The sequence below is a fragment of the Fusarium keratoplasticum genome, chromosome 1 (genome assembly GCF_025433545.1).
Source record: "Fusarium keratoplasticum isolate Fu6.1 chromosome 1, whole genome shotgun sequence".
Lineage (NCBI taxonomy): Eukaryota > Fungi > Ascomycota > Sordariomycetes > Hypocreales > Nectriaceae > Fusarium > Fusarium keratoplasticum.
In genome coordinates, this window is record NC_070529.1 from 2,042,381 (window position 1) to 2,070,102 (window position 27,722).

Sequence of the window (27,722 nt, forward strand, 5' to 3'; positions counted from 1 at the left end):
GGCACCGCAAGGCAGGCAAGGTACCCAGGTACCTAAGATAGTTACACATCATCGCCAACTCCCTCCCCTCCAGTTTCTGCGCCGACAACATCTACTGTCTCTGCACCCTCTTCAGTTGCCCACAATGTGGTTCTTTGGAAGCTTCCTCTACGGTTAGACTCGATTGCCTTGCTCATGACGCCCTGGCGCATCCGTGCTGACCTGTCGCAGTCTGCGTCCTCCTAATCAACGCCGTCGCAGTCCTCTCCGAAGACCGTTTCCTCGCTCGAAGTCCGTCGCCCGCCTCAAGCGTATACAAGCAACTCTTCTAACAGCATTTTCTAGTCAACCTCTCTCCCGCTTCGTACGATCCCGCATTCGGCTCTGGTCCCGACGCGAGCATCAAGGCCAAGATCATCCACCTCATCGCCAGCGTCCGAACCATCATGAGGAGTATGTCTGCCCCGTGCACCGAACCAACATTACTGTCGAGTCTTGTATAAAACCGCGTGAAACTGACCCGGTGTCTAGTGCCCTTGATATTTGTCAATTCCGTCATTATCCTGTACGAGCTCGTCCTGGGTTAATCCAAGGGGGAAAACACGGCCGGCATGTGGAATTTGAGAGGACACGGTAGACGTCTGGAGGCATAAATGGAGTCTGGGAAATCTTTGGAACTGGAGTTATTAATCTTTGTACGACTCACGGCGAACCCTGTATGAGTGTGTGGGAGCTATACTACCTACTGGACATGAATTCGATACGAAAGTTTTGTCTTGCTTCACTTTGCCATGATACTTATGACATGTGCCTGAGAATGCCCGTGTCACCTCGAGCTCTGCTCGAGTCTCTTGTTCTTCTTTCTTTACCCAACTTGCTAGACGCACAAACGTCTGAGCCGGGCTATCGCTATATGTATGTATATATGATACAGCCGTTGGTGACGGCGTCGCAGGTTTGACCTTGTCGCCCTTCAACGACCCACGAGAACAAAAACAGAAAGGAAAAAAGATCGCTACAGTCCCCCACCACAATTCCGCCCTGCCTTCTTCCTTTTTCTCGAGGCTCATGCCTGGGCACGTTCCCTCTTCTGGCTCTAGGCCATACAACAGGTCTAATCCTCCAAGAGCATCGTCGGCTGGGCTCCAAGACTACCACTGAGAGACGGTCGAAATGAGAAAAATCATTACTGCCCAATGCCTCTGGTGCCTTCCTTGTGCTTTTCTTCCATGTAATGGCAGCTTCGTTGCAAAAAAGTGCATGGGTATCCTGTCATCCGTCCAAATCCCCAAAGACCATAATGACAAAAACACCCGAGTACCCCCCTATATGTACGCTGTACTGTAAATGTGTTTATGACTGTGAAAGCAGGTTTGTGCTCTTCTTGCGTCCGAGCCCGAAACTGAGGCGATCCTTGAGTTTCTCGTGCTTTTCGCTCGCGTCGCCGTTTGACGCGTCCTGAAGAGCCTGGGCAGTACCCTTATCCTTGTGATGGAAGAGAGAGAAGCTCTTCCTCGACATCGATTTGCTGCCTCGTTTGGTCCGATCAAGGAGTCCGTGACTGAGCACCGTTCCATTCTCCTTCTTCCTCGCTGCCTCTTCCTGCACCGCAGACTTCTTGCTGGCCTCGAGCACCTTGTGCAGTTCGTCTTGCTCGTTTCTTCGTGCTTGTATCATCTTGGTTTGCTCGTCTCGTCGTTTCTTTTCCTCAAGTTTGGCCTGCTTCTCCCGCTCCTTTTCGGCCTGCTTTTCTGCCTTCTCCGCAGCCTCCCGCTCCTTCTTTTCCCGCTTCTTGTCCTCCTTCGTCTTGACTTCGGTATTTGTGTTCGTGTGCGTTATGCCATTCGTCAAGGGTGTTGCCGGAGCCGCCGCGGGTGTCGGGTCTGGAGTTGTTGTGGGCGCTATCGAGGATAACACTGGCGCTGTGCTCGAGTGTGCGAGTTTTGCCAGCACCTCCTGATCCGGAGCTGGAGTCACTGGCTGTGTGGCTTGTCTCTTGAGTGGTGCCGACTCTGCCTTTTCGCCATTCTCCTGGGCCAGGCTGGCCGCTTCGTTGGCAAGCTTGACCTCTTCCATGCCTTCCTTTTCCATCTCTTCTCGAACCTTTTCAAATGTGGTTTCTTGGTAGAATAGGACGTATGCGGTGGCCATCCCTGGCTTGTCGCCAAAAAAGTTGCGGACAAAATTCTTGTCCACGGGCTCAACCATTTCGTCGTCGAAAAGAACCCAGCCACGGCCAGGGACCTTGATGATAGACACATAATGGCCATGATAGGCGTTGCCGCCAATGTGAACCACGACAGCGTACAGCTCGTACAGGCGGTCGGGGTCCCCTGCATCTTCTGTTGTGTTGAACATGCGTAGGTGATAGGGATACACAACACGGTGAAACAGTTTCTGCAGGCGGCTGTAGTCCTCCGTGTACTTGAACCGCTTCAGGTGCAGCGTCAGGATCTTGGGTAGCCGCTTGACCTTCATTCGCTTCTCAGCTTCCTGAAGACCGCCACAGTGGTCGCAGTGGAACTTGTTTCTCTCGCAGAGCATCTCTTCTGCAGAAAACTTGCGTAAGCAGGAGGTGACGGAGGAATGCTCCTCCAGATCAATCGACAGATCTAGAAACGTCTCATCCCGCTGCGACGCTGTCTCGCACGTCAGGCACTTGGTCTCTGATGTCAAAACGCCCTCAAATATGTCATGGACCCAGCCCGTCCCCGGGGAGGAAGCCCCTGACGCGTTGTTAACCATGGCAGACCCAAGGGCGTGGCCCACCGAATTTGCCAGCCCGTCGAGGCCGTCAGCAGGAGCCTGTAGCTGCATTTTGCGGGCCGTTGCCTCAACACTATTAATGACATCATTCAGCACCAAACCGTAAAACTCATGGGCATCCTGATGCATTGAGTTTCGGAACATTTCGTTGTCGCGTTTGAAAATCTCGAGAAATCGCTGCGGGCTGAGAACGCCAGTGTGTGTGGTGCTTTCCAGCAAAGCCAAAAAGATATCCTTGAGCCCAGTGAATGTGCATTCGTCCATGCCGTAGGCGGCCGAGTTTTCTTTGGCCAGTTCCAAGATAGGTCCCTTGATCATGGCTTGCTTCTTCTTATATTCGGGGGTGTCTGGCTTGTCCTCGGGCCGAACACCAACCTGCCCAGGCAGTTGATGGTTCATGGCTTGCCGTTGCTTGATCACTTGTGATGTGCTGAGCCCCTTTTGTTTCGGGAGGTTGACCACTGGGTCAGTGGGCGGGGGTCTGATGGTGATGGGGACTCTAGGCCGAGTGCCGTTCGGAGTGTCAGAGGGCGAGCTTGGGGGGTAGTTGACGACATTGTTTCGAAACGATTCGGAGTAAAAGAGGGCCTGGACAATCGAGTTGCAGTAGCTATTCCGAGGTCAGCGTCACGGCTTGGTTAGATGATGCCTCGATAGCATACCATGTGTTTCCAAACTGTGCCAAACATTAGCTTAGTGAATCGGAAAGTAGCTTGATAGAATGAGAGATGGGAGAGGGTCCGGTGGTAGGAGTAGGCGGCGGGGACATACGTTCTCGAGGCCGAAGAATCGATCAGTACCATCGTCTCGCAAGGGCCCGGCATTCTGGAGCATCTTCTCTAGAGGAGTGAGGTCGAGAACGGGCTCCTCTTTCTTCTTCGCGATGGCATCTTTGTGGGATGGGGAGGAAGAGGCCTATGAGTATGAGCCGAGAGGCATTTTGTCAGTCATGGGAGGTCTTGGCGCAAGGCGGGAGGGCGCGTGGATAGTTGAAGCTGGTGGGAGAGCTCCATATGTCCAACGCCGAAGGGGGCAGCGGGAGTAGTCAAGCCGACGACGTACCGTGTTGGAGCCCTTGATTTTGTTGAAGAAGCCCGCCATGGCGGCGTTGTGGTGTCGTTGTGGATGCTAAATAGTAGCAGACGGCGGGCTTGGTGAGCCGAGCGAGCGAGTGAGCGAGGGACGAGGTCGAGCGGCCGACCGCTACAGCTGCGCGGCAGCAGCTCAACGATAACAGACACAATTGAAGCCAAGGATCATGCGCAGGAGCTTCTACTACCAGAGGATGATAAGAGAAGCGCGCGAGGCGGAAGGACAGAGAATCGCAAGCTGGGGCCGATTTCGAAGTTGCCGAGTCGTGGGCGAGGGATGGCTCTGGGCGCTGGGCTGGGGAAAGCGAGGCGCGAGTGTGTGGCGTGGACTCTGATAGCGCCGGGTTGAACTACTGGTCTGGGCGAGCGACAGAGCCGATCTAGAGACGAGGCAAGCTTCGTTTGGGGATGTTGTCTTGGGGGGAGGACGATCCGATGGGCGAGGCGAGGCGCGTAATAGTCGATAGAGATATCGAGGTGTAGAAAACTCGGCAGAGGGCAAGAGAGGCAGAGATGGGACCAGCAAGCCAGAGAGCACAGGCAAGGTACCTCGAGGCTGATGGTGGCGGGAGGATGGTCTGCTTCTGGATGTCCGGGGGAGGGAATAGTGGAGGAGGATAAGTGACTCCCCGTTGGATGGTGCGTAAGTAGGCGAGGAGGTACCGTGCCCAAGTAGGTAGGTGCTGTAAGGTGTCGATGGCAGGTAGGCAAGATTGGATTGGATTGGATCCAACAGCCTGCTCTGTTGTTACCTGGACCAGGCCGCTACGCTACAAGTACCTAGGTAATGGATTCCATAACCCGTGGGATGCTGTCTTGGTCAGCCATCAGCATCAGGCATCACGTCCTCAACGAAACTGCTAGAGTCCGGAATTCCCCTCATGCGCAATATATCGACTCGGCGAGAGCGGTCGTCTTGGCCATGGGGAACCGTCCTTCACTGGCCCTTCATCCACCTCCACCAAACGTTAACATCCGACGCCCGGAGATGCTGCAGCACCACCACCACAAGCTCGCAGCAGGCCTGCAACCGCTGCAGTCTCCTGCAGCGAGGAACGAAATGGGCGTCGCGCGACCCCAGTTTGCCCAGACCCCCGAAGCCCCCAAATGGTCCCCTCCAAGCCTCGATGGTGGTGCCTTGGTGGGCCCCTAGCGACCACCCCCAGAACCGGACGCGCAGGGGGGGAGTAAAGTCCTGGGCTGTTAGGCCACAAAGTACACAGGTCGTCACCCACGTAATCCCTAGCCCGAGCAGTCGGTGTCTGCCACAAGGCGACTCTGTCACTAGGTGACTAGTGGGGATAATCCGTGGAGGGGACCAGGGGAACAAGGCCCGGCTGGCGTGGTGTGGGCGGCTGAGAGACGCCGGACGGTGGTCCCATACAGGCCCAGGCGGGCGAGGGGCCTATTGGTTGCTGCGACAGGGCAATGAAAGCTCTAGAAGACAGGGCCACGAGGTATCGACAAGGGTACTAGACGCAGATGTCGGGCGTGATCAGTTATCGAGGCCAGGATGGATGAGCAGCAGCAAGGCAAGTGGGCACGGAGCTCAGAAGCACGGAAGATGGATAGAGGGCTTGACACTGACTGATCCCGATGGTTTGTGGGGATGGCAGTTGGTGAAAAGTTGGGTGCAAGATCAATGATGGGTCGTCGATTTAGTGTGAATGGATGCTCCCAAACCAGGCGGTTTGCTTGGGGAAGCAAGTACCTACTTTAGCTCATGCATCTCAGGATGTGACCGACGGCAGGTCCGACGCAGATAGTGAGTTCCATCCAGATTTCTTAGTACTGGACGGGTGAAACACCGTCTGAACGGTAGCAAATGAGACGAATTTTCTTCTTCTTTCCATCTTCCAAGTCCACATTGGCAATGAGTAGGTGGTTGGAAAACAGCCACGCAAAACGCTCACCAAGACCATCGGCTTTCTGGGCGGCACTGGCACTACTGTACATACCCTCTTAACACTTCTCCGCCGGTTCGAGAGTCCAGATCCTCCGGGAAAATCCACCGTCCAAGGATGGTTGTTCCAACCGGCGACATTTCTAAGCCCGAGTAGGGAATCTAGCTGCAACTCACGAGTCAACATGACAGCGACAAGCGCTAGCCAACGGCGCCACGACGCATCGGCTACCGGCCCCTGGCGCAGGACTGCCTGCAAATCATGGCATCGTGTGCGGTGAGGGATGGATGGCTGGTTCTCTCGTTGCCGAGGGTTGTTGGGGGACTTTAGCCGGATCTCTCCTTGGTTACGAACGGACGCCGAGACGGATCAACGACTGCCAAGAAGTCGGATACAGCTTTTCGGACGAGACGGTTGTGCTGACAAAAGCAGCTTTCATCCTGCCTACGTACACTGCAAACCTATGTTTAGGCTGCATGACTTGTCCCAGGAACAAAGGTCGGTATCGATGAGCCCGAGGCACAGTTCCGAAATCTGCCTACGTATGACCCACGGCCCACGGCATCGCCTGAATCTTGACAGAGGACGCGGGCACCAACAACAGCTCCTCGATGGACTACTACCCAGACGAAGGATGGAACTAGGATTCAAGCCAACACAAGCTATATTGAGGCAAGTCTACCAGCCCTCGCAGGTCGGTTGTTGGTTTGCGATGAGCTGCTTGGTGGGAAATGCCAGTTCCTCCACATACCGGCTGTGTCTTGAACAAGTGCAGCTTGGTCCAGTCTCGCCACCTGCAAGGTAACGTGCCTCGATCAACTGGACGACTGAATGGTTACAGGGACAGCAGGGCAAGGTGGGAGAAAACCACGAGATAGGGCACAGTGAATCAAGCCTAGGGAATCGTCACCCTGGTCCCTGCGTGCTCGGTACATGGTCAAACAAAATAGCCCCTTGGAATCATCAACTCGATCCAGTGGTCGTGTTTGGAGTCGTTTTCACCGGTATACCTTCAACACTTGCATCGGCAAATTGCAGAGTTCAGGTCGCTGCCCAGGTTGCCGGCCGCTCGCCACCAAGAGATCAGAGCTAGAGATATCACCCGTCCTCCTGTTCCACCCCTCATTCGAGGCATCAAGATGGTGGAAGCGAACGAAGCAAGTGTGGGGTTGCCATGCGGCACATCCCCGTATCCACTGACAACCATCACCAATCACTCGGCCCAGAGTGTCCAACCGCGACGATGGTATCCTATCACCTTGGTGCTCCTCCCATCCTGATCGCCGACCAGTCGGTCCGTTGCTGTCGATATGCCCTCCCTTTCGTCTAGAAAAGGGTCCCTTGACCGTTGGATGAGTCTGGTGCAACCACAGCACCAAAGTACTTCACGCCAGTCCGATGCGTCTTTCCACCAAGGTTACCTCGAGTTCCGGGTCTCACCAGTTTATTCGGCACCGATGATGCTGAACATATCCGGGACGCCTTGTTCCTGTCGACTTTCGGATTTGCTGCCCAACGAAAGAGAGAGAAGCACTTTCGCCCTCGATCTCGGTCTTTGAATTACACCGACTCCAAGACATGGATCGATTCGGAAATAGTCCGCTTGGCCCTCGTGCTGTGGCGTTCTACGACGGCCCGCGTCTGCGAGTGTGCAGCAATCTCTGGACGGTTTCTTGCTTGGCTCGGCTGGCCAGAGCTGGAGAGGGGGGTGATGCTGCAGCCAACGGACCTCGCGCCGCTAATTTTGGATGGAGTTTTCCATCATGACCCTGGTCTCAGTGTGACGGCTTTGCGGTGGCATTGTTCTGGAACAAACGTCACTGGCGCTAGCGTCGGGTGCGTGGGTTCGCAACGCAACCACGCACGCACACACGCATCGCATCGCGCGCTGCCGTCCCCATCTTTTCCAACGCACGCGCAACCGCGCCGTTCTCCCCGCCATTTGATCCTTTCCACTTCATGTACCATGACGGAATGCGTCCATTTTGGGCGACCGTCGGACCGTGTGGCGCTTACACGCTGAGTCCATGTCGCACTGTGTGCTATGCATCTGCTTTAGAGGAGGTCGCCCATCAGCTAACCACTCTGCAACTGACTTTCAGAACCAACATCAAGCTGATCCATGCTCGATCATGAAAAGCAAGCACGGCAGTTCTCTCGAGAGGCCATGCTAAACCATACCCACCTCGAGACCGTCGTAATCAAGGCAACACTATCCTCAACCTTCACAACTGCCACCCCACGCTCTGCTATCAGTGGACCATGTCAGCACGGCATGACTAGATCATGATAGAGGAGCAAGAATCCCTGCCTGCCTGAGCTCGGTCCACGGTGAAACCTGCCTACACTGCGAGCAGCGCATGGATATTCCCTTGTGCGATTCCCGATGCTCCCGCTCGGAGTAAGACGCTGCACTGTCGATTACGCCTTGCGCCCTGCAGGTTTCCTAGATTCCCGTCCGATCAACTCGTGTTATGCACGGAATGGGGACGAAAAAGGCACACCGTCTCTCGGTCTGATCAGCGGGGCGCTGCTATTTCCCGTGACAGGCAACGGTGGAGGCGGCCAAGTCTCACAATGGATCACAACTGAGTGAGATCAAAACACAGCCGAGCCCGGCTGACGTGATGGGCAATCACTTCTGGCAAAGGTTGTGTGACGTCTGGCAGTTTAAGTACTTGCTTAGGAATGACTTATTGATGGGACTCCTAACCCTGCTCTCCCTCACCCGTCATTATCGGCCCCTGATAGTGTACATGAGAACTGGGGACAACTGAAGGCAATTGCTCGGTAGTCCATCGTTTACTTGAGGACAAGGTAACAACCAAAGGGCTAACTCAAACACGTCTATTCCGTCTTCTTGGCAGGTGGCGGAGCGCCGCCGGTGGTCGGGAAACCCATGAAGATCTTGAAGTAGTCCTGTTATTCGTGTCAGCACTGAAACTCGAGACTTGAAGCTTTGCCGGGGTCCAGGCAACGAGAAATACTCACATAGATCATCCACTGGAGTCCAGTAAGGGTACCGATCATGACGATTCGCACAGGCAGGCCGTTCCAGAGGCCGCTGAAGCCAATGTCCTTGTATATCCTGCTCACGGCACCGCCAAAGGCCTCTCCTGGTGCGCGGTTGGCGTTGAGCTTGCTGACCATGACATCGGAAGGGTGAGATACGATGGCGCACAGGATACCAGCCAGGTAGCCAGCGGTGAAGGACACGCCGGTCTGAGCAGCCTTGCCATAGTCCTTCTTCTGACCAGGCAGGCGATCATAGATCATCTCGACGATGGTCTCGAACGAGGCAAACTTCATCATGGTATAGGGGATTTGGCGACCCCACAGAGGATACAGACCCTTGTACAGACCAGCGACGCCCTCCTTGGCCGTGACGGAGCTGATGCCATTGAAGGTACCGGTGTAGGGGTTGGGAATGGTGCCCTGCATACGGACCTTGACAGCCTCAAAGGGGCAGAGGGCGATGTCGGCAAGGAACTCGGCGGAGGCGGAGGCGGCGAGGTACAAACCCGTCTTGTACTTGTGAGCGGCCTCGGGGCCGGCCATGTCCGAGTATGTCTTCTTGAAGTATTCATACCAGCCGTACTTGAAAGCTCCCTGGGCCGAGTATCCAAAGAGGGTGGGACTCCAGCCGGTGAAGATGCCGCGGATGCCCTCGGCGCGGTAGATCTTGCCCCAGGCCTGGAAGTTGCTCGTGTAGAGCTTGGAGTCGACCTGGCGACGGGTCTTGACGAAATCAAGGGGAGTGACGGCAGTATGAGTGAGGCCCTGAAATGAAAGCTGTTAGATGTCGAGGCGAGGCAATGGATGGATGCTGTATGAGACTTACACAGGCGAGCAGTCCACCAAAGGTGCAGGCGGCATAGTACTTGCCCGAGTATAGCTCAATCTTTCCCCCGTTCGGCTTCGCCTTTGAGCTCGCCTTTTCGAATTCGGCGGTGGCCTCGGCGCTCAATTGCTTTGCCTTGTCCTTGGCAGTGTCGACGATGGAGTAGGCGCTGTATAATTCGGGACGGGCCTGATAGGGCGTGCGTGAGGTGGGTGAGAGGGGGCTGTATACGCTGCCCTGGAAGGCATCCCTAGGTGGATGTAACGGCGACATTGTGGCCGTTCTTTGTCTGCCTCTGGTGTGAGCGCGTGTAAGTGATTGATGGAGGGTGAAGCTGGGCAATTGGCCAATCTCCGGGACAGGAGATGATGCTTGGAGTGGTGATGGAGGAGAAGGGAAGGTGAAGCAACAAGGTGAGTCGAGCAGACATGAGCCGGAGTTACCGGACTTGTGCTCTGCGACCCGGGAGGAAAGACCCATGATTGATTACATGAAACCTTACCTGGATACCTAGGTACCTGATATCTGATACGATGTCTCGAGATACAAGGGATGGGTGTCGCGGAGACCAGAACGGTTGTTTCTTGTTACCTTGTGAAGTCTCCAAGGCTACACTTTTGAAAGAGAGGATGAGGGGAAATCACGCACGGGCAGAGAGATTATCATAGGACGGGATGGACGATGGAAAACAGGAATTGGATCAAAGACAAGGACAGGCAGGACGTGTGACGGATTTGGATGTCGACCTGGATGTCCAAGTCCGAGGGATGACGCCCAGGGGGCAGCTCTGATTGGTTGTGGGAGGTACATGGACGGATTTCAATCATGACATTGATGAATCCCATGTTTTGAAGAGAGATGATGAGATGGACAGTCCGAATTCCGATGGTGATTTGGTTGAATCATGCTGTTTATATCATGTTGATGGGTCCCGGGTTTTGAGTGCTCCAACTCTTTGCAAAGTGCTTTTGAGATCAGTGCCCGAGGTCGAGGTACATGTATGTGCACCTACCTGAGGTGAGGGGTGGTGACATCACGCAGTTGTCCATCACATGTTGTTTTGTATCGGAGCTTCAAGCTTGGTTGCTTAGGTAGGTAGGTTGCTTACCTACTGGTATGGCCGAGATGGATCAATACAGCTGAAGCTATGAAACAGGGCACAAGACATGCTACCTTCTAGGGCCCTAAATTCACTACGGTAACTTCTCTAGGCAGTTAGGACGCCAATGCAAACCGGGTCGATCTAATCCAGGGATTAACTGACTGAATTGATTGACAGACAACGGGTCCCGTCTCGCGTCCGTCTCGTGTGGATGTACATCTGGCGTGCTAGCGGGGCTTGTTTGGTCATGACAGTGGAGGAAAGAGTCCAAAAAAAGTTGATGTCCTTTTTTTTTTCTTCCAACCCCCACCAACTCGAACCACCTTTTCTGTGACCGCCTAAAGCCTGCCCCGCGATCCCTTCATACTCCCGGCCGCAGACCTGTCAACGTTGCTCATCAGCTGCATAACTTGCCCATTACATCATTCGCATTGACTCTTTGTCTGACAATACTCTTGCAACATGGCTACCGCTACTGCCACTGCCACAACCTCGACGCAGCCCCTCGTCACCAAGTGGTCGTCTCGATATCGCGGGGTATGTTCTCATACAGCCTCCGTAGAGTCCAGCTAACAAAGACAGGCTACCGTCGAAGACCTCGACCCTCCGGCCGCCCTCTCCCTCAACCCCTCGGACGCCATCTCTCTCGCCCTCGTCTCGGCCTTTGAGCGCGACTACACCCACCTGACCATCGTCGACGCCGACACGCGCGCCCTCCTCGGCTACATCTCCATCCCCCACCTCCAGTCGCTGCTCGACTCGGGCAAGGTCCAGCCCGGCGACCAGCTCTCGGCTGCCATGACGCGCTTCCAGCGCCGCGGCCGTACCTACCGCGTCATCACCATGGAGACGACCCTCGAGGAGCTCGAGGACTTTTTCCGCGCCGGCGTGCCCGACGGACCTTGGAAGGAGGAGTTTGCTGTCATTACCGATGAGAAGAGGAGGTTTGTCCTGGGTGTTGCTACTGTCCAGGATCTGGAGGAGTTTGTCAAGAGGAGACCAGAGTAGGGTGTCACTCTGCGGCGAAGGGGAAATGGCATACCAAATGAAGCAACGTTTTCGAATCAATTACACGACAAAGGCAGAATTCTCTTTTTTTCAAGCATCATGATGGGCGTTTGGGGGGTTTAATGATCTAAACATCAGGAGGATTATCGTGTTGAGGCTCAACTCGAGCCAGTTGGGAAAAGGGCCGCTTTCAACATAGCGCAGTACTTATGAGGCAATACACCTTGATGGACGCACACCGTCGCAGACAGCGTCAGTCATTCATGATCATCAATTGCCCTTCATGCCGTAGCTAGGGTATCCTGCTAGGTATCCTGCTAAGTAGGCTCCTGTTCTAGGTAGGTCGCAAGTCTATGTAGGTATAGAGGGTAATTACTCCTGTTGGTAGTCGTACACGAGCTTGGCCGTGACCCTCTCGCTGCCCTTGGTCACCAGCACATGCCTCACGTACCTCCTCTCGCCCTTGATCTCCTCAAAGCCCCAGATCTGGGTGGCGATCCAGCCGTTGCCCTGGCTCTCGACGTAGCTGCGGATGAACTTGGGCTGGTCGGGCAGCCAGCCCTGCTTGAGGAAGTCGTCGTCGATCTCGTCGAGCGTGACAAACTTGGAGCTGCCCTTGACGTTGCCAAACAGCCAGTCCGAGTGCTCACGGAACGTCTCGTCGAGGCAGCGGTTCTCCTTGGTGCTCGTCAGGCCCGACGCCGACTGCACAATGTCGACGTGGGTGAAGAGGTCGGTCGACGTGTTGGGCGGCTTGGGCGGGGCCGTGTACTGGTTGATGTCGAGGGTGATGGTGGCAATGTTGATGCCCTTGCGCGTGAGGTAGCCGATGCCCTGGAGCGCGAGGATGGGCTCGGAGCTATCGGAGAGCGTCTTGTTCTGTGGGCGTGGACGTGGTCAGCATTGGATCTGGATGAAGCCTTGTTGGCTCAAGGTGGGGGAGGGGCAGCAATTTATCAGGAGTTTAACTTACGAGAAGCCATTTACCGTTGAGGTCGGTGATGGTCTTTTCAGCTGGAGCAGCCATGTTTGCAGTGTTTGGTATATGAAGAATAAAAAAAGAGGTTGTGGTGAAGAGTGTAAAGAAGAAGTATGCAGGAAGCAAGAAGAGGTGAGGCGAGCTGGCTCTGGTGGACCGAGATGACGCTATCAAGAATATTGAAAACCAATCGATCGATAGTCAAGACAAGTACGCAGCTGAAGGTCAACCACGCAAGCCACAAAATAACAAGCAACACGCCAGATCTTGGGAGGTGAATGGTCAATTGTGACGAGATCCTGTTGGCTTACTTAGGATAATAGATGGGGGATGCGAAGGCGTCTAATATGCGTCAACAGAGACGAGGCTTCAGCGTCTCTATCACAAGCAAAGGCCGAGCAGTGACACAGCCGCCGAGGTCGACTGACGCAGACAAGAAAAGAGCCAGGCCTAACAATCACATTCATCTTTCGACTTTTTTTCCTCGTGCTTCAGCTCCCTCTCCAACAGGTGGTGCCCCTCGTTCTCGGCAGGGGTACACGTAGAAGGACATTGGCCCACATCTAGAGGTAGTCCAGAAATGTCTCTGGGTCCCCAAGAGGAGCGGGGGCTGAAAGAGGAAACTTGTTCGACGCCTGGAACAAGCTCTCAACGGGGCTCGATGCGAATGGGGAAGTTGATGCCGTTTTTGACGGGGGATGGGCATGGGTAGGGGCCACTTGCCAAGAAAGCGGAGGTGTTTTCTTTTCTTTAGTTACCTATGATCAAGTGGAATTGGGATTGTCGTGACTGGGCATCTGAATATACGAGGGCCATGATTCATCCTCAAGGTCATGATGTTGTCGAGGTAAGAGATGGAGTACAACCAACCATACATTCTCTCTCACTTTGCCTCTCTAAATACCTGTATATCTCTGGATGTCTATCTGTATCCCCCCTTTCAAAGGTTTCATAGCCCAAATAATAATTGCCATTGTATCCAATCCAAGGGTCATCTACACCACAAAGGTACCACCACACCATCACCACTCTCCTCTTCACCACAGCCACCTTGACAGCCAAGGCCAAGCCCAAAAAGCCTCGGACACAACCACAATTCATTCATTGCCAAGCCAAATTGGATCCCTCGTTCAACTCAGCTTGGGGACAGATGCACCGCCCGCCCGCTGATGCAACCATCCATCACGAACCGCCCCTTGCAGAAGGCCATCCATCTTGACGACTGACTGACTTGCTCGTCCGAGGTCTAGTAACATTCATTGGATCTCAACCAACAGAATCGGCCGAAACATTCTGGGGCCCCGCGATTCGCAATCTCCACGCCATGTCCCTCTCACTTCCACATGTCTCTCTCTGTCTTGCTCTGCCTCATGTCTATACAACCACCTCGGCTCATCTGTTACGCAACCTTGTCATGTCCACCCCCCCTCTGTCTATCTCCGGCCTCCAAGATTCAGTCCAATCCATTGCCAGACCCCCTCTCGTACCCTTCACGTCACCACCACTACCAATAACACACTACAAAGCAAACCTCTCGAGTCTGGTATCCAACATAGTAGTATATTTATTTGCCCATATTATTAACTGGCCTCCCATCAATGTGGGCGCCTTGGCCTCCCCTAGAACTCTTGTGTTCCAGTCATACATCACTATCCTCGTCATCTTCCCCTTCACTCTCCTCTCCTCTCCCCTCCCCACCCCGGGGCATCGCTCCCTCGATGGGCTGCAACTCCTTCACCCCTTGCCCAGTCGCAGCCTTGCCTCGGCCTCGTCTGCTCGCGGCTGTTCTTCAGGTCCTTTGTCCTCATCCTCCGGGGTATCGTCTCTTCCAACACCAGGCGGACTCTTCGCTAAGCCGAGTCCATGCAAGAAACAAGTCAAAAATCCACGCCGTTATCCATACATGTCTCGACGTCGTCATCCCCGTTTCCCTCTTTTCGCAGTCTGGGTACTGAGTCCTCCCTCATTTGATCAAGGCCACCAGTTCATCCTCCGATAACTCTCAATCACCTCTTCCAATAGCTCCTTGGTCATCTTGGGCTTGCTGTACTCGAAACCCAACAACGTCTTGAGTCGGCTCCCCTCCATGCTGAGGTCTGTGTCCTTGAGGAGTTCCTTCTCCATGAACGGCGTTAACGGTCCTGGTCTCGTGATCCCTGCGTCGGCAAGAATGTCCGCCCAAGGTCCCAGAAGCTCATCGTTGACATCGTCCACAACGCTGTCCAGGTTGAGTCGCGCAAACGTGCTGATGAGCTGACCCTGGAATCCCGTCTCGATCTTGAAGATCTCGCCGATAATGGTTGCGATGGTGCCCTGACTCGTCGCGCCATCGTCCACGATGTTAAAGATGGGAATCTTACCCATGCTGCCCTCATCCCAACCCGCCTTGCCCGCGTCGTACCAGGCCGCGAGCATCCACAAGGCGCGCGTAACATCGTCAATGTGCGCCGTGTTGGTGCGCAGGTCCTTGGTCCATAACCACTTCATTTCTCCCTCCAGGTGCTGATACGTGCGGGCCATGGACAAGGCTGTCGCAACCCACTGGGAAGCATATGGCCCGTAGACGTGTGGTAAGCGTACGATGACGAGGTTGAGGCTATGCGCCACAAACTGTTAGCAAATAACGCTCCAATTTTGCACCCTTCATGAGCTTCACGAGCCAACTCACCCTTCGATCTTTGAGAGTTCCTCCTCCGCCTGCAGCTTAAAGACGGCGATCCGGTTCCAAGGCTTCAGCTTGTCTCCTTCCTTGCTCGGTGACGAGTCCGACTTGTAAACCATACCCGAGCTCAGCTCAACAAAGGCCTTGACACCTCTCTTGGCCGCCTCCTGGCCTAGCGCGATAGATAGGTTCAGCGACCTCAGTTTGTAAACTTCGTCCTCCTGCGAATGTCTCGTCTCGCCGCCACAGTTGAAGACATAGTCCCATTGCTTCCCTTCCGGGCGGTCAAAGATTCTCGCTAGTCCCTCTACAAAAAAGCAGAAAGGGTCCCTCGTTAGCCACTGGTCAAACAGACTTGACAACTACAAAGGGTACAGGCCGTAGGATAAGTGGCGCGAGACTTACCAGGTCGGCTGGCATCAGCTTGCATAAACTTGTCCTGTGAACAGGCCTCGGAGAACTCGGGAGCCAGCCATGCGAGTTGAGGAAGAACTTTGTCGACGAGTCGCACCTCGGAGGCGAGTTCATTTTTGTGGATGTGGAGGGCCAGGAAGCGGCCGATATAGCCAAGCCCTCCAATGATCAACACCGAAGGCTTTTCGGCCATTGTCGTTGTATCTTTGGCAGTCGTCGAGTCGTAGTAGGAGAGTCGTGAGAAGATAACGTGGGGTCGAAGGTCGTGGACGGTTTGCCGGCGGCGCAAAGACGGGGAGGATGCGAGCGCGGGGTGGAACGGCCCGGTCAAGGACAAGTCCAGACAGTACAATGCAGTCGGGTTCTTGGATCAAAAAGCTCGTGCGCGCCCAAGGAATTCCGAGGGAGGAAGCCGGAGTAGTGCTGTCGGGGAGACTTTGTCTGGCCTCAGGGGGTGGATAGTTATGAGGCCCAGGAAACGGTGCGTACAACGCAGAGGACCCACGAGGAGACCAACGCGGTTGTATATGCGAGGATCGGGGTGGTTTAGCGTTTGACGAAGCGAAGCGGTTCGGGATTCTCCAGCGGAGGACGAAGTGGACGGACAATGACCTTAGTAGCTCTTGGTCTAGGTGGTTGGGCCAGGTTCAAGAGGAGGAGCCGCAGCCTAAGAAGGGGTCACGCAAGTCAGTACAGGGACGTCAGAACGGGTAGCGTGTGGGTTAAGCAGGCACCTTATTAGACCCGTCGGCGGTACGACACAGTAAGGTACGGTAGAGTGAGTCCCTGGGCAGGCAATTACTCTGCTGAGCCCAAGAGTGCTGGTGTGGCGACGGCGTAGCGGCGGTGCGCGGGAGCAAAGGGAGCAGCAAGATCCAAGGCGGGAAGGCCACGGGAGGACGGAAGACGGAAGACGGGACCAAATAGACGGGAGGTGGGAGGGAGTGGAGGGAAAGACGATCAACAGGCGCCCCAATTTGAACTTGCGAGGCACGAGGCGGCGCACCAGCCGCTTTCTGGGACGAGCGATGGAGGAGGGACTGGGGGGCTGATGGGAATGGATGGAGATGGGAACTTTGGGACCAGGTGGGCTGCAGAAGTAGAAGCAGAAGCAGAAGCAGAAGCAGGAGTAGAAGCGCAGCTAGCCAACCAGAAAGGCAGCTCAGGACCAAGAATCAAGACCCAAGCAAGACCAAGAGACCAAGCAAGGACACGATGACCACGACCACGACCACGGCGGCGGGGACCCGAAGACGAGCCCAGCAGAAACAAGACCCTTGGGCCCTTTCCAAGCTTGATGAGGGGTGGATTTTGATAGCTAATGCGCAGTAATGACAAAGTAGGTGAGTGGATCAGCGGTTGGGGAGGTCCAAGAAGGGGGGGCGAGAGGAGAGGAGTCCAGTGAGCCAGTGTTAGAGTGCGTGGGATGCAATGTGGACTCTGCTCCTCCTCCCAGCAAAAGGGGTCCGAGTCTTTGATGCCGGTTGAAATGAGGGGTGTGCTGTGGATAGGTACATAGCTCTGTGGGTGTGAAATTTCCCTACCTAGGTGCCATCGAGTTTACTTTGCGCCCTATTTCAAACATTCAGGCACCAAACCTACCTCTGCTGCTAGGTAGGTAGGTACAGAAGGCGCTCATATGCCTCGTTCATGTCTTAGCCGCTTCTGAAACTCTTGGTTTCAGGGCTGCTCTCTTCTGGTCTAGCGACTTGACCCAGCACCGTTCTGCGTAAGAATAGCAAAGCGGCGGGGGGCTCAACGATACGTATCCATGTCGCCATGAAATGACTGAGCGAACCGAAGGGAGTGAGAGAGCCTGAAAGGTGAGTTAAGAATGCACGAGTGTGGGCTGTGGAGGGGTTCTTCCAACTCCCATGTACCAAGTACGACTACCAAGTCTGAAGGGAGTCCGCTCCCGACCGCTCCATTCCTGGCCTGAGCTTGCCTCTCCTCCCCTGCCGGTTCTTGATGGCAGTCCCCTCGGTGGGTTGATGTCTTCATCAATCGATGGGCACTGGCCTCTTGTTGTCTCTTTGCGCCCAGCAGCGCTTAGTTATAGCTCTCGGCGCCAGGTGTCCGGTTGGAGAACCGATAGTGACCGAGTCAGAGCCGATGGCTGCAAGCTCAGAAACCAGGCGCATCCATCAACACCTCTCTACCTCTTGATGACGATAGCCCATGGCCGCCATCAAAGGGGCGCCAGGGGCATCTGGGGCGAGTTGGGCCATGCGGCTGCACCAAGAGCTGCAGGTTGGATTTGCAGAATGCCCCGTTCATCATATCGCCTAGTCGCCGGACTAGCACCTAGCTACCGAGCTTGCAGTGGACCTCCATGTTCGTCATTGTCATTGAAGACAAGGGACATGCCGACAGGGGACCGGGGGCAGGCGACCCGCCCATGGAGGATGACAATCATCGCCCAGGCCTGGCATGGCCCTAACTCGTCTTGGCATGTCCGGTGTTGAGTGTCTCTCTTCATCACCGGTTACCAGAACTGAAGGATCGACAGCTGGCTCTCCCGGGAGCTCGAGCATCATCAGCCCAGCTCCTGAGGCCCTCAACTGTGGCTGTTATAGACCCTATGTACGCTCGGTCCGGGTTCAAGGTTATTGAGCCTTCTTCCGTGTTGCAAGTCGTTGGTGTCGGCAGGGCTCCAAGCTAGGTAGATGAGGCCTCACTTGGCCCGAGACCCACGCCGCCATGTGCTGCGAAGACATGAGCCTCCCCTCTTGAGTGGTTACCCCCTGGTCAACAGTAACTAGTAGAGGCATACGACAAGAGAGTAGCCAAAGGGAACTGGTCATTTGGCGATGGCGTCTCTCCTCCAATCCGACTCTAGCGTCCGAGATCGTGTATTACCCCCCCAAAAGCGGAACGCATGTCCGGGAGCAAGCCAGCGAGGCGTTTATTCGTCTCATCTGTCACCTGCAACACGGAGAGTGTCACGTTGCCCTCCCGCGAAATCTGACGTGCTGCACAGCGCCCAGTTCGGAAAAGAGAGTCGAGGAATCCTGCATCTATATTATGGTTCGGGGGAGGAATATCTGCAGCATGTATGTCGGGCATGGACAAGGGCGCTTTGTCCCAACTCCCAACGCAACATGGAGGGACCCAGGGAGCATGCTTTGAGGGGTAGAGCCTCGAGCCTAGCGCTGGAAGCCGGCATGCGCGTCGATCAACGATCCCGTCCGGGCCGCCAGCACCAACAGGGCCTTTCCCATTTCCGTTTCTATCCATTTCCTCGAAATTACGGAGTACTGTGTAAGCCAACCAGTCAGTCACCAGTCTATGCATTGCACATTGGCATGCTCACCTGCTGCCGGTCTCATGATTCATGCGAGCACTCTACCGTCGTAGCATTTCGGTGAGCCTCACCTCTCCGCCTCAGTGGTGAAGCCACACCACACCACGCACACATTTGGTGATAACGGGGTTCTGTTCCTGAGAGGGCTGGAATTCAGGGGCACGGCACGCGTTTGGCAGGTGGCAGGTGGCAGGAACAGGAACAGGAACGGCACGCGTGCGGGGCTCTCTTCTAGAAGTCTTCCATCTCGTGTAGCTCCCCCAATGAGAGAGAAGCAAAGGAAAGCAAAAGAATGTCCATGATTGAATGATGAAAAGACTTGGATGGGAGGGGTGTTGATGATGGGGAGTTCCCAGCGGCCTTGTTCTACTATGTAGTAGATGGATGTCAGTGTCAGGACTGCACTTTCCGCCCAACACGTTGGGCCTGCCATGATACCGTCTCTACCTCGGTAGCACTAAGGCGGGCAGGGTCGACTAAACGCCGTGCCTTCCGATAATCATCAGTGTTGAAACCCCATCAAGGCATTCACGAACGACTCTCAGCTTTTCTTGTCATTCATGCCAATGCATCTGATCCCAAAACATCTCAAGGTTCGACCAATCCAGGGCAGTCCCGGCAATATCGACGCCAGAGCCAGAGCCAACACCACAACAGCGTCCGAGCGTCTATCGATGCATTGCAGATGCGCACGCGGCGCGTTACAGCACGCGCTTGGAGCTATTCAGACTTGTGTGCAGACTATTTGCAAGCCTGCCGCTGGCCGCCCATGCCAATGATCAAGCCCACGCTCAAGCTACCTAGGTACTGGACAACAAGGCCAAGGGGGCCTGCACCCGCACCCGCACCCGCTTGCGCGCTTCTCGTGTGCATTGCAGGCCATAGGCCTCCCTCCCAGTCTACCTATCCGTGCTCAAAGGTGGGTAAGTGATCGAGAGGATCGCGATCCATGCTTTGGATATGGTATCGAGTCAGTGGCTGGATAGACGACCACAACTCTGCTGTTTCTAGTATTCCTCGCTACAGACCTTCCAGCCTGGATCGACAAAACCTACAGTACTATACATCAGATAATCAACCCCAAGGTGGTTGTCGTCAGCTGCAGGATAAGGTTTCACTGGCTTCGACAACGTTGGCTGTCACATTTACACCATGGACGTGGGCTGTTGCGCCTCGCAACCCCTTCCCTGGACAAGCTCCGTCAACTCGCCCTCAAGCTCGCGCCCACCTCCACCATGCCGGGGTGGAACCCCATGACAAGATCCTCCCAAGCACTTCATCCGGCTCTGGACTTCGCAGCACCACGACCTCTCATCTAATCCCTCAGCGTCATACCCGCGCAATTCCGCAGCACTTGTGATCGGCCTGACTCAGGACATGCGCAGTCTGCATCCATTAGCGCAGCCTGGCGCTTAGCAGCAAACCGCAGGCAAGCCACGACCCGCAACGCAGCAGAGTCCTGATGTCCCGTTTCGACAAGAAGAGGCGATCCTGGATGGGGTAGGATGTATGTATTTCCAGCAATAATAGCCCAAGCACCAGGTCCCTTGGTTGTTTCCTTAGACCAAATGTCAAGGGGCTTGCTGGCGGCTTCTGGTGGCCCATGTCTACTCCACCAGTTCGCAACTCGCGGACGTCCATACGCCCGGTGATAAGACGCGATCTACGCCAAGGGTCAGCTGTGTACGAACAGCGCCGCATGTGCCCCCAAACGACGTTGTTTTAGCACGACAGATGTCTCGACTCGCGATCTCGGGCTTTCAAACATAGGCATTTCTCGAGTTTGCATGTCTCACTCGACGGGAGGACGGGCCGGCCCAAGCGCTCTGTACCTGATTCCGATACAGGCAGTCATGTCCCTGACCACGAATTCACCCACCCGAGTTTCGTCTTTGGTGTCGGACTGACAGTGGCGTTGGGATGCCGTCTTGCTGACTGTTATCAGGAATCCCTCTCTAGATTGCTGACCATGGCTGCGGATCCCGGGCATGTCGCAATTAGCAAGGCGTCTGAACTGGGGAGTGTCTGCAGGCATGCTCGGAAAATATCTTGATAGAACCAGGTTTGTACAACGGTCATCCACCACGCCTAATCTAGTCTTTCTGCATGGCGGTATACCGGACCGTGCTTGTCTGCTCGTTATGCGATCGACATATTCTACCAGGGCTGTCTATCAAACGCATCTTGCTCTTACCAAATATAGCATATCATGTCCGAGGCATCATTTCCTCATGCTTCCAATGAGCTCTCGCTGTGCCTCACGATCCCGTGCGCCCTCGCTCAGACTTCCGATGCTCCTGAGATCACCGACCACATCCTTGGCCTTGCCAAAGTACACCTCCTGCAAGAGATTTCGCATCTTGAGCTCCATGTCCTCTACCAACCGCCCCACGTTGGCAATGTGGCTGTCGTCGTTCTCGACGGGGAGGTCCTGCTCCACCTGGCGTGTCATGTTGCCGCTCAGATCCATCTCACCGAGGTTTCCGCCCGCGGTCGCCAGCGTCAGGATCACGGTCGACGTGAGCTTGTAGTGGGTGCTTCGGCCTCGCTCAATGGCCTCGAAAACGTGGATCGAGTCCCAGACTCCCTCGGTGCTGCCGCCCTGCGGTGAAGCTAGAGACAAAGACGTGAATTAGCTTGGGCGCACTCCAGTTTCAGGGATGATGTGACAGAAGCGCGGACGAAGACAGGCTATTCAGTCGGTTGGGGTTCCTACCTTTCTTCAGAAGCACCACACCTGCGAACCCATCGTCGAGGTTCCAGAAGTAGACGCTGCTCACACCACCCTCGTAGTACAACTCGCGGTAAAGGTCGAATGCCTCGTTGGCCTTAACCTCCATCTTGCGGACGCGCTCACTCGGGATGGCACCCTCGCCGGCGCCCTCGCTGCCCCCAGCGCCTACGCCGCCCACACCGCTCTCGTCCAGGGGCGGGTCGAACTGGTTGGACCAGGGGGAGCGGTAGCTGTCGCCATCGCGGTTGTAGTCGCAGAGCAGGTAGTCGCGGCCGGTCTGCTTGCAGCGGCGGATGGTGAGGGGTTGATCGACCGACGAGAGGAGGTCTTCGGTCAGATCCGGAGCGAGCGAGATGATGGCGTTGAGGTGGTCGGTCGTCTGCTTGGGGTTGAGACGGCGAAGGAGGTCGCTGAGGAGAGATGGACGCATCAGCCTGCGTCATTGCGCAGGGGGGAGAAGGGATGATACTCACAGAGCCGAGTCAAAGGGATCGACGGCCATGGTTGCGACGTTGCTTGGCCTTTGAAGTTGAAGGTTTGCGCAGGGGAGAGGTCGTTGATTAGGTCTTCAAGTAGGTATAGATGGATGTCTGGGGCTGGGTCCTGGAGGTGAAGCTCTTGGACGTTACGGAGTGGCGGGGTTGGTTGGCTGGACGGAGCTCACCTCACCTTAGGTGGAGTACGTACCTCCGGTCTAAGCTCAAGTCCCTGTCTCCGTCCAGTGCGATGAGTGTCGATATTAGTGCTCGGTCAAGAAAAAGGCCATGAGGTTATTTAGAATATCAAATTGAATTCCAGGCATAAAAGATTCTACATTTGATCATAGTCTCGGGTGCTTAAGCGCGAGGTGCCGTAGCAAGACTTCAAAGTGCAACAAACGTCATAGGCCATCAGCTATCAAACTACATACATGAAAACATCATCGAGAAGGGAACAAGGAAATCCATTAAAAATAAACAGGCAAAGATACATTCTTGCAGAAAACCTTAATAATAGCGAGACAAAACTACTGGCCAAATCACAAAGGCAGGACAGCTAGTAACATGCTCAACCTCCCCGAACCCAATCAATACTTCCTCTCACCACCTCTGCCCATCCCCAGCTTTCCAACGAAAGGTTTCAACGAAAGGTTTTCGCTTCTCACAGCCTCTTCTTTTGCAGCCATCCCCTGTCTCCTGTCCCGTGTATAAGAGAGAATAAAAAACACCAAAGCACACATATTCCTTCTCCTTCTCACAAGACCCACAGCCAGACCTGATACCAAACAAATCGCAGTACATCCCATTGTTTCGCCTCCAACGCCGCGCCCGGAATATCCATCAGTGGGCGAATCGCCAAGAATTTGACCTCGATACAAAAGAAATCGAACACGTCGGCCGTTCAAATAAGCCCCTGTAGATCAGGTAATTCGGCTTGGTCGTCTGTGCTGATTGCTGATGGCATCAACGTTGGATGCCATGCCGGCTCTTCCGAACAGAACAATCTCGACCAACCTACTCAACGTTGCATCGCTCCCCGAAAGGCCAATAAGCCCTAGCAGGGGGACTTCTCCGACATACGCTCACATCTCCTTGGTGGTGGACTCAATCAATGACAACACCGCACAAGAGACAGTAGGCCTTCTCGGTCCACGACTTTTCGCCGCCCGTGACGTTCTCGCGAAGATCACGGATTTCCCAGACTGTAGGTCCCTCGTTCATCTTGAGCGTCGCCTCGAAAAGTCCTTGGTAGGGCTTGTAGTCCATGTTCTTCTTCTTGCGGCCCTTCTTGGCAGATCCCTTGGCCGATGCAGTGGTCGTCCTCGATGGCGTCGGCCCGGGGGTTGGTGTATCGGTGTTTCGAGGAGTTTCTCGGGTTCCCTTTTTCACGTGGACGTTATCCTGAGTCTCCCCAGAGCGAACATCGATTGTTGGTTGGGTCTCCTTCTCTTCGGCGTCGGTCGGCGATAGAGGGCGCGTGGCCTCCTCGCTGGACTTTTCCTCCTTGACAATCGTCCCTTCGGTTCGGTGAGGCTTGGTTGTACCCAGGCGTTCGAAAACCTGCATGAGGACATCGTGGCTCAGACACTCGCGATGCATCCACTTTCCACACTCAGAGCTCGTGCATCCTATCAAGGTCTTGTCGGGGTTCGCGGGTGTTTGGCATTTGCACATAAGATCAACAGACTAGACACGATTAGATCATTGCAAGTTTCGGCAAGGTGGATATGGCGCGACGTACCGAGAGTTGCGAGTTGCGGCAGTCGTATGCTTGACGCCAATACAACGCGTCTTGGATCTCCTCATCATCCGATTCGATCCATTGGTTGACCGTTGCGGGTTGTGTAACGCTAACAACATTGATTACATCCACTGGTGGTGCATGTCAGTCGCGCTACCTTTTGCGTAGAGCTTTCATCACTTACTGTGGTTTGATGCGATCAGCTCGTTCTGGCCGTGGTAGGGTTGGCGACCCTGGACCGTCTTCTTGCCATCTAGAGTTCCGGAGGGAAGCTCGTCGGGCCAATACATCCAGTAAACGCGCGCGTAAACATGGTGCTCGTCGGCAGCTCGGATCTCAAGGATGCGCGCCACCCAGTCATCGTCAGATTTCTTGAGAGGGCCGACACTTCCCAGGGTACCGGCGGCACGCTGTCGCTCGATAGTGGCCTCGTTGGCCACAAAGACGAAGCCCTCGCTGTAGTATTTGATGCCATTTACTGCCAAGAGTCATTCGTCAGCCCCTCATTTTTTGAGGACAGATTCCCTCGGATCGGATACTTACGGACGAAACTGTTGTAGCGCGTCATGTCTTGCCATCGCTTAGAAGGCTCGACGGTGTAGTAGAGATCCATGGTGTCGTGGGTCTTGAAGCTGCCGGTAGGCGAGAAGGGCGAGATCTGAATTTGAACCCGCTTGTCGTCATCTTGACCTTCGCCGCGCTTCCGCTTCTTATTCTTATGTCGCTCCTGCTCGGCGCGTGACGGGCCGTTCGCGTACCCGATGGTAAAAGGGCATTCTGCGCGATTCTCCTCCGCGATGGAGCGCGATCGCTTTCGATTGCTCATTGTGGTGGCGAGTTTGAGGCGGTTGGGTATGACCGCGTCGAGGAGTGGAGAGAGAGGGAGGGGTTTAGGACAAACAGCGAGCGAGTCGCGGCAAGGGCGAGGAAAAGAGCAAGGTACCTAAAAGGAAGAAGAAAAGGAACCTGTGAGTACCCAAGATAGAAAAATGTGGTATATAGTGAAGAGCGATAATCGCGTCTGACCCGAGCCTTGCCCAAGCTGTCTTGAAGCGACAAGCCGCGGCCTGCGATGTCCTGTGCGCAAGAGGTATTCGATTTATTAACTGGGAGCAACGTCGCAATCCGCGGGAGAACTGACCCAAAAGCCCAAAAACTCTGGGTCACGTGACATGACCGGGGCCACCCAACCTCATCTCAGATGAAAACCGACGCGTCTTGTCCCCTCTTGGGGTCAAATACTGCGAAGCCGAGTTACACTGACTCTTTCATGACGGTAAAAGGTGTACAAACAACGACAGTGTTCTTAACATGACCGAGTACCGAAAACAGGAATTGTAGTGTTGCACACATTCGAAACAAGAAGCGAGGCTGGTAAACTCGCGACAAATCCTTCCTGTATCCATCATCGCGGAGCATCAAGAAAGGGCCAAAAGCAATTATATATCCTTTATTTATACCCGAACCCATTAAAAACTTCCGTCCATGTCGTCTGAAGCCCATATCATCGCCCAAAGAGCAGAGAAGACCTACACAAAACGCCGCCGCTATGTCATTACCCAGTTAGTTCGCTGCTCGTCCATTAACAGCCCCCTCCTCTTGTTCTCTCTCATACTCTGCCAGCATTCCCCGGCTCTCAGGCTCGGGGTCGTCTTCATCATCTTCCTGACTTGGAAAGCCCTCGATGGTTTCGGCCAACTTAGCGCCCTCTCGCTTGCCTCGCTCAACGTTGATGAACCAGATGAGTGGCGCCGGCAACCCGACCAGGGCTGCAAGAAACCAGAATGCAGGTCGGATTGTCCCAGTCTTGTCGATAATGGCACCGACAATCGTTGGTCCGAACACGCTCGAGCCCTTGTCCGTGATGGCATACAGCGCATAAAATGCTGCCTCGGATCCTGGCGGGATGAGTTCACCGTACAGAGACCGGCAGTATCCGCTGAGACCACCGAGAACAAACCCATAAACGGCGGCCAGGGGATACATCTCCCATGGTTGCTGCAGGCCAAAGACACCCCAGTTCTTGACGAACGGGAGATATCCCATCAGTCCATATATGGGAATCAACTCAAACAAGGCGATGCAGACGAGAATGGTCTGATGGGCCTGAAGATTAAAGAGCCGCGAAATCCAGGACCACCCGAAAGCGCCGAACACCCCTGCCAGTGTTGAAATGACATTTATCATCCCGAGTGCCCACGGCCGCATGTGGAGTTGGGTCTTGGCAAATAGAATTGCAGTAGATGACGTGGTCGCGATAGCATCCGACAAAAGAAACCATCCAGCGAGAAACAGCACAATATCCAGGAGGCGCCTTGCCAGCTGGATTGTGGTGAAGAGACTTTTCCAGGCATAAATGATGTATGCAAATCCCGCCATGAAGCCCTTTCGACCATCATCGGCCAAGGGCGGTCCTGGTCGGGGTCGTAACCACATGGCCGCAGGGATCGTGAAGACGGTCCACCAGAGTCCAACCATGAACAGAACGACTCTCTGGCCCCAGGTGGAGTTGTGCAGCGCGATGAGGACGCCAATGGCTATGCACTGCAAGAATAGAGCAGCGATATATCCAGTGCCAATTCCAATGGCCGATATGCGCGTGGAGAGCTGGAGCTCTTTTGATGTGATCTCTGCATGGCTTGCAGTCGGCTTTAGCCGCTCGCCGTCCTCCGGCAGCAAAGGTGAAGTTGTTGTCACCATTGAAGCTTCCAATTCATCCACAGATTCTTGCAGTTGGCGAGACTCGTAGTCAGATTGGCCCAGGTCGGGAGTGCTGGCAACGTTGGCCTCGATCACCTCAGGATGATATCGCACCAAGAGCGGGAGGAATGAGTTGAGCAGCACGAATGAGGCGCCGAATGATGTGTTGGAGATGATGGTCAAGAGAGCGCCCATGATATAGTTTTCCTTGGTGATGAAGATGTAAGCCATCACCGCAAAGCTGCCGATCCATGCAAAACTGAGGAGGAGCTTCTTCCGATAATTGCCATGGTCGGCGGCGCAGCTGATACTGACGACAAGCAGTGCTTGAATCAGGACGCTCACGGAAAAGGTGTACATGGCGAAACTGGCAGTATTGATCTCCATGCCCAGCACCCAGACAATGCATTGGCCGTCATCCTTGTCCTTGCTATAGCTTGAGCCGCATGGTGTCTTTCGGTCAGAGAGCAGCACGCCATTCTCTCGGGCGAGCGTCTCGAGCAGGATGGGGATGAAGGAGCCTGGATAAGCGCGTTAGCAGCCGGGATACGGCCTCTGCAGTCCAGAAGCTCCGGAATAACCCACCAATTCCACAGATCACGTATGTCTCGGCTGCAAACGCGTATGCGTACCATCCGAGAAGCTCCTTTCGACTCGTCGGACGTGAATCATGGCCCGCGTGGCTCGGTATCACCCGCCGGCGAAAGTCAGCTTCGCTATTGCGAGAGCTCATGTCGCCGTCGGTTGAAGATCGCTCGTCGTCTGCCTCAAATGCCGATGTTGTGCAGGACCTAAATGATCGTTTCGAAATTGCCGAGAGACCCGACCAGAGTCTATGCTCTTGAAGACGCGGGCGTTGGGGTTGTAAGTTCGGGGCCATGGCGACCTACCTACTTGGGTAGTCTACCACGAAAACTGAGAGACCAGCCTCCGGGCCTGGTTACCTAATTAGCACCGCCGCTCTTGCTTTGGCTTTAATCACCCTTGCTGGGTAAGCATTACTTTTACTTACCAGGTA

The 27,722-nt window shown here is 54.8% G+C and overlaps 9 protein-coding genes across 9 annotated transcripts; 2 read left to right on the forward strand and 7 right to left on the reverse strand.

Moving 5' to 3' along the window:
* Positions 1-49: 49 nt before the first annotated feature.
* NCS57_00060300 (uncharacterized protein) lies at positions 50-566 on the forward strand (the record flags this gene model as incomplete). Its single annotated transcript, XM_053050686.1, has 4 exons — positions 50-152; positions 211-270; positions 325-432; positions 511-566. Exons 1-4 carry the CDS (start codon positions 125-127, stop codon positions 564-566), a joined length of 252 nt encoding a protein of 83 aa, XP_052919201.1. The 5' UTR covers positions 50-124.
* Positions 567-1,332: 766 nt separating this feature from the next.
* Positions 1,333-3,846, reverse strand: NCS57_00060400 (Ubiquitin carboxyl-terminal hydrolase; the record flags this gene model as incomplete). Its single annotated transcript, XM_053050687.1, has 4 exons — positions 1,333-3,355; positions 3,408-3,421; positions 3,517-3,660; positions 3,808-3,846. The coding sequence occupies 4 exons, from the start codon at positions 3,844-3,846 to the stop codon at positions 1,333-1,335; spliced, it is 2,220 nt and encodes a 739-aa protein (XP_052919202.1).
* A 4,741-nt stretch (positions 3,847-8,587) lies between these two features.
* Positions 8,588-9,854, reverse strand: NCS57_00060500 (Mitochondrial phosphate carrier protein 3, mitochondrial; the record flags this gene model as incomplete). The annotated part of the gene is made up of 3 exons (XM_053050688.1): positions 8,588-8,659; positions 8,732-9,520; positions 9,582-9,854. 3 exons carry the CDS (start codon positions 9,852-9,854, stop codon positions 8,588-8,590), a joined length of 1,134 nt encoding a protein of 377 aa, XP_052919203.1.
* Positions 9,855-11,145: 1,291 nt separating this feature from the next.
* Positions 11,146-11,691, forward strand: NCS57_00060600 (uncharacterized protein; the record flags this gene model as incomplete). Its single annotated transcript, XM_053050689.1, has 2 exons — positions 11,146-11,220; positions 11,266-11,691. The coding sequence occupies 2 exons, from the start codon at positions 11,146-11,148 to the stop codon at positions 11,689-11,691; spliced, it is 501 nt and encodes a 166-aa protein (XP_052919204.1).
* A 372-nt stretch (positions 11,692-12,063) lies between these two features.
* Positions 12,064-12,718, reverse strand: NCS57_00060700 (uncharacterized protein; the record flags this gene model as incomplete). Its single annotated transcript, XM_053050690.1, has 2 exons — positions 12,064-12,570; positions 12,665-12,718. The coding sequence occupies 2 exons, from the start codon at positions 12,716-12,718 to the stop codon at positions 12,064-12,066; spliced, it is 561 nt and encodes a 186-aa protein (XP_052919205.1).
* A 1,923-nt stretch (positions 12,719-14,641) lies between these two features.
* On the reverse strand, positions 14,642-15,939 carry NCS57_00060800 (uncharacterized protein; the record flags this gene model as incomplete). Its single annotated transcript, XM_053050691.1, has 3 exons — positions 14,642-15,266; positions 15,339-15,639; positions 15,738-15,939. The coding sequence occupies 3 exons, from the start codon at positions 15,937-15,939 to the stop codon at positions 14,642-14,644; spliced, it is 1,128 nt and encodes a 375-aa protein (XP_052919206.1).
* Positions 15,940-21,271: 5,332 nt separating this feature from the next.
* On the reverse strand, positions 21,272-22,286 carry NCS57_00060900 (F-actin-capping protein subunit beta; the record flags this gene model as incomplete). Its single annotated transcript, XM_053050692.1, has 3 exons — positions 21,272-21,663; positions 21,767-22,194; positions 22,258-22,286. The coding sequence occupies 3 exons, from the start codon at positions 22,284-22,286 to the stop codon at positions 21,272-21,274; spliced, it is 849 nt and encodes a 282-aa protein (XP_052919207.1).
* A 1,081-nt stretch (positions 22,287-23,367) lies between these two features.
* NCS57_00061000 (BAH domain-containing protein) lies at positions 23,368-24,830 on the reverse strand (the record flags this gene model as incomplete). Its single annotated transcript, XM_053050693.1, has 4 exons — positions 23,368-23,949; positions 24,005-24,135; positions 24,189-24,482; positions 24,548-24,830. 4 exons carry the CDS (start codon positions 24,828-24,830, stop codon positions 23,368-23,370), a joined length of 1,290 nt encoding a protein of 429 aa, XP_052919208.1.
* A 737-nt stretch (positions 24,831-25,567) lies between these two features.
* On the reverse strand, positions 25,568-27,584 carry NCS57_00061100 (Autophagy-related protein; the record flags this gene model as incomplete). Its single annotated transcript, XM_053050694.1, has 2 exons — positions 25,568-27,225; positions 27,290-27,584. The coding sequence occupies 2 exons, from the start codon at positions 27,582-27,584 to the stop codon at positions 25,568-25,570; spliced, it is 1,953 nt and encodes a 650-aa protein (XP_052919209.1).
* Positions 27,585-27,722: the final 138 nt, after the last annotated feature.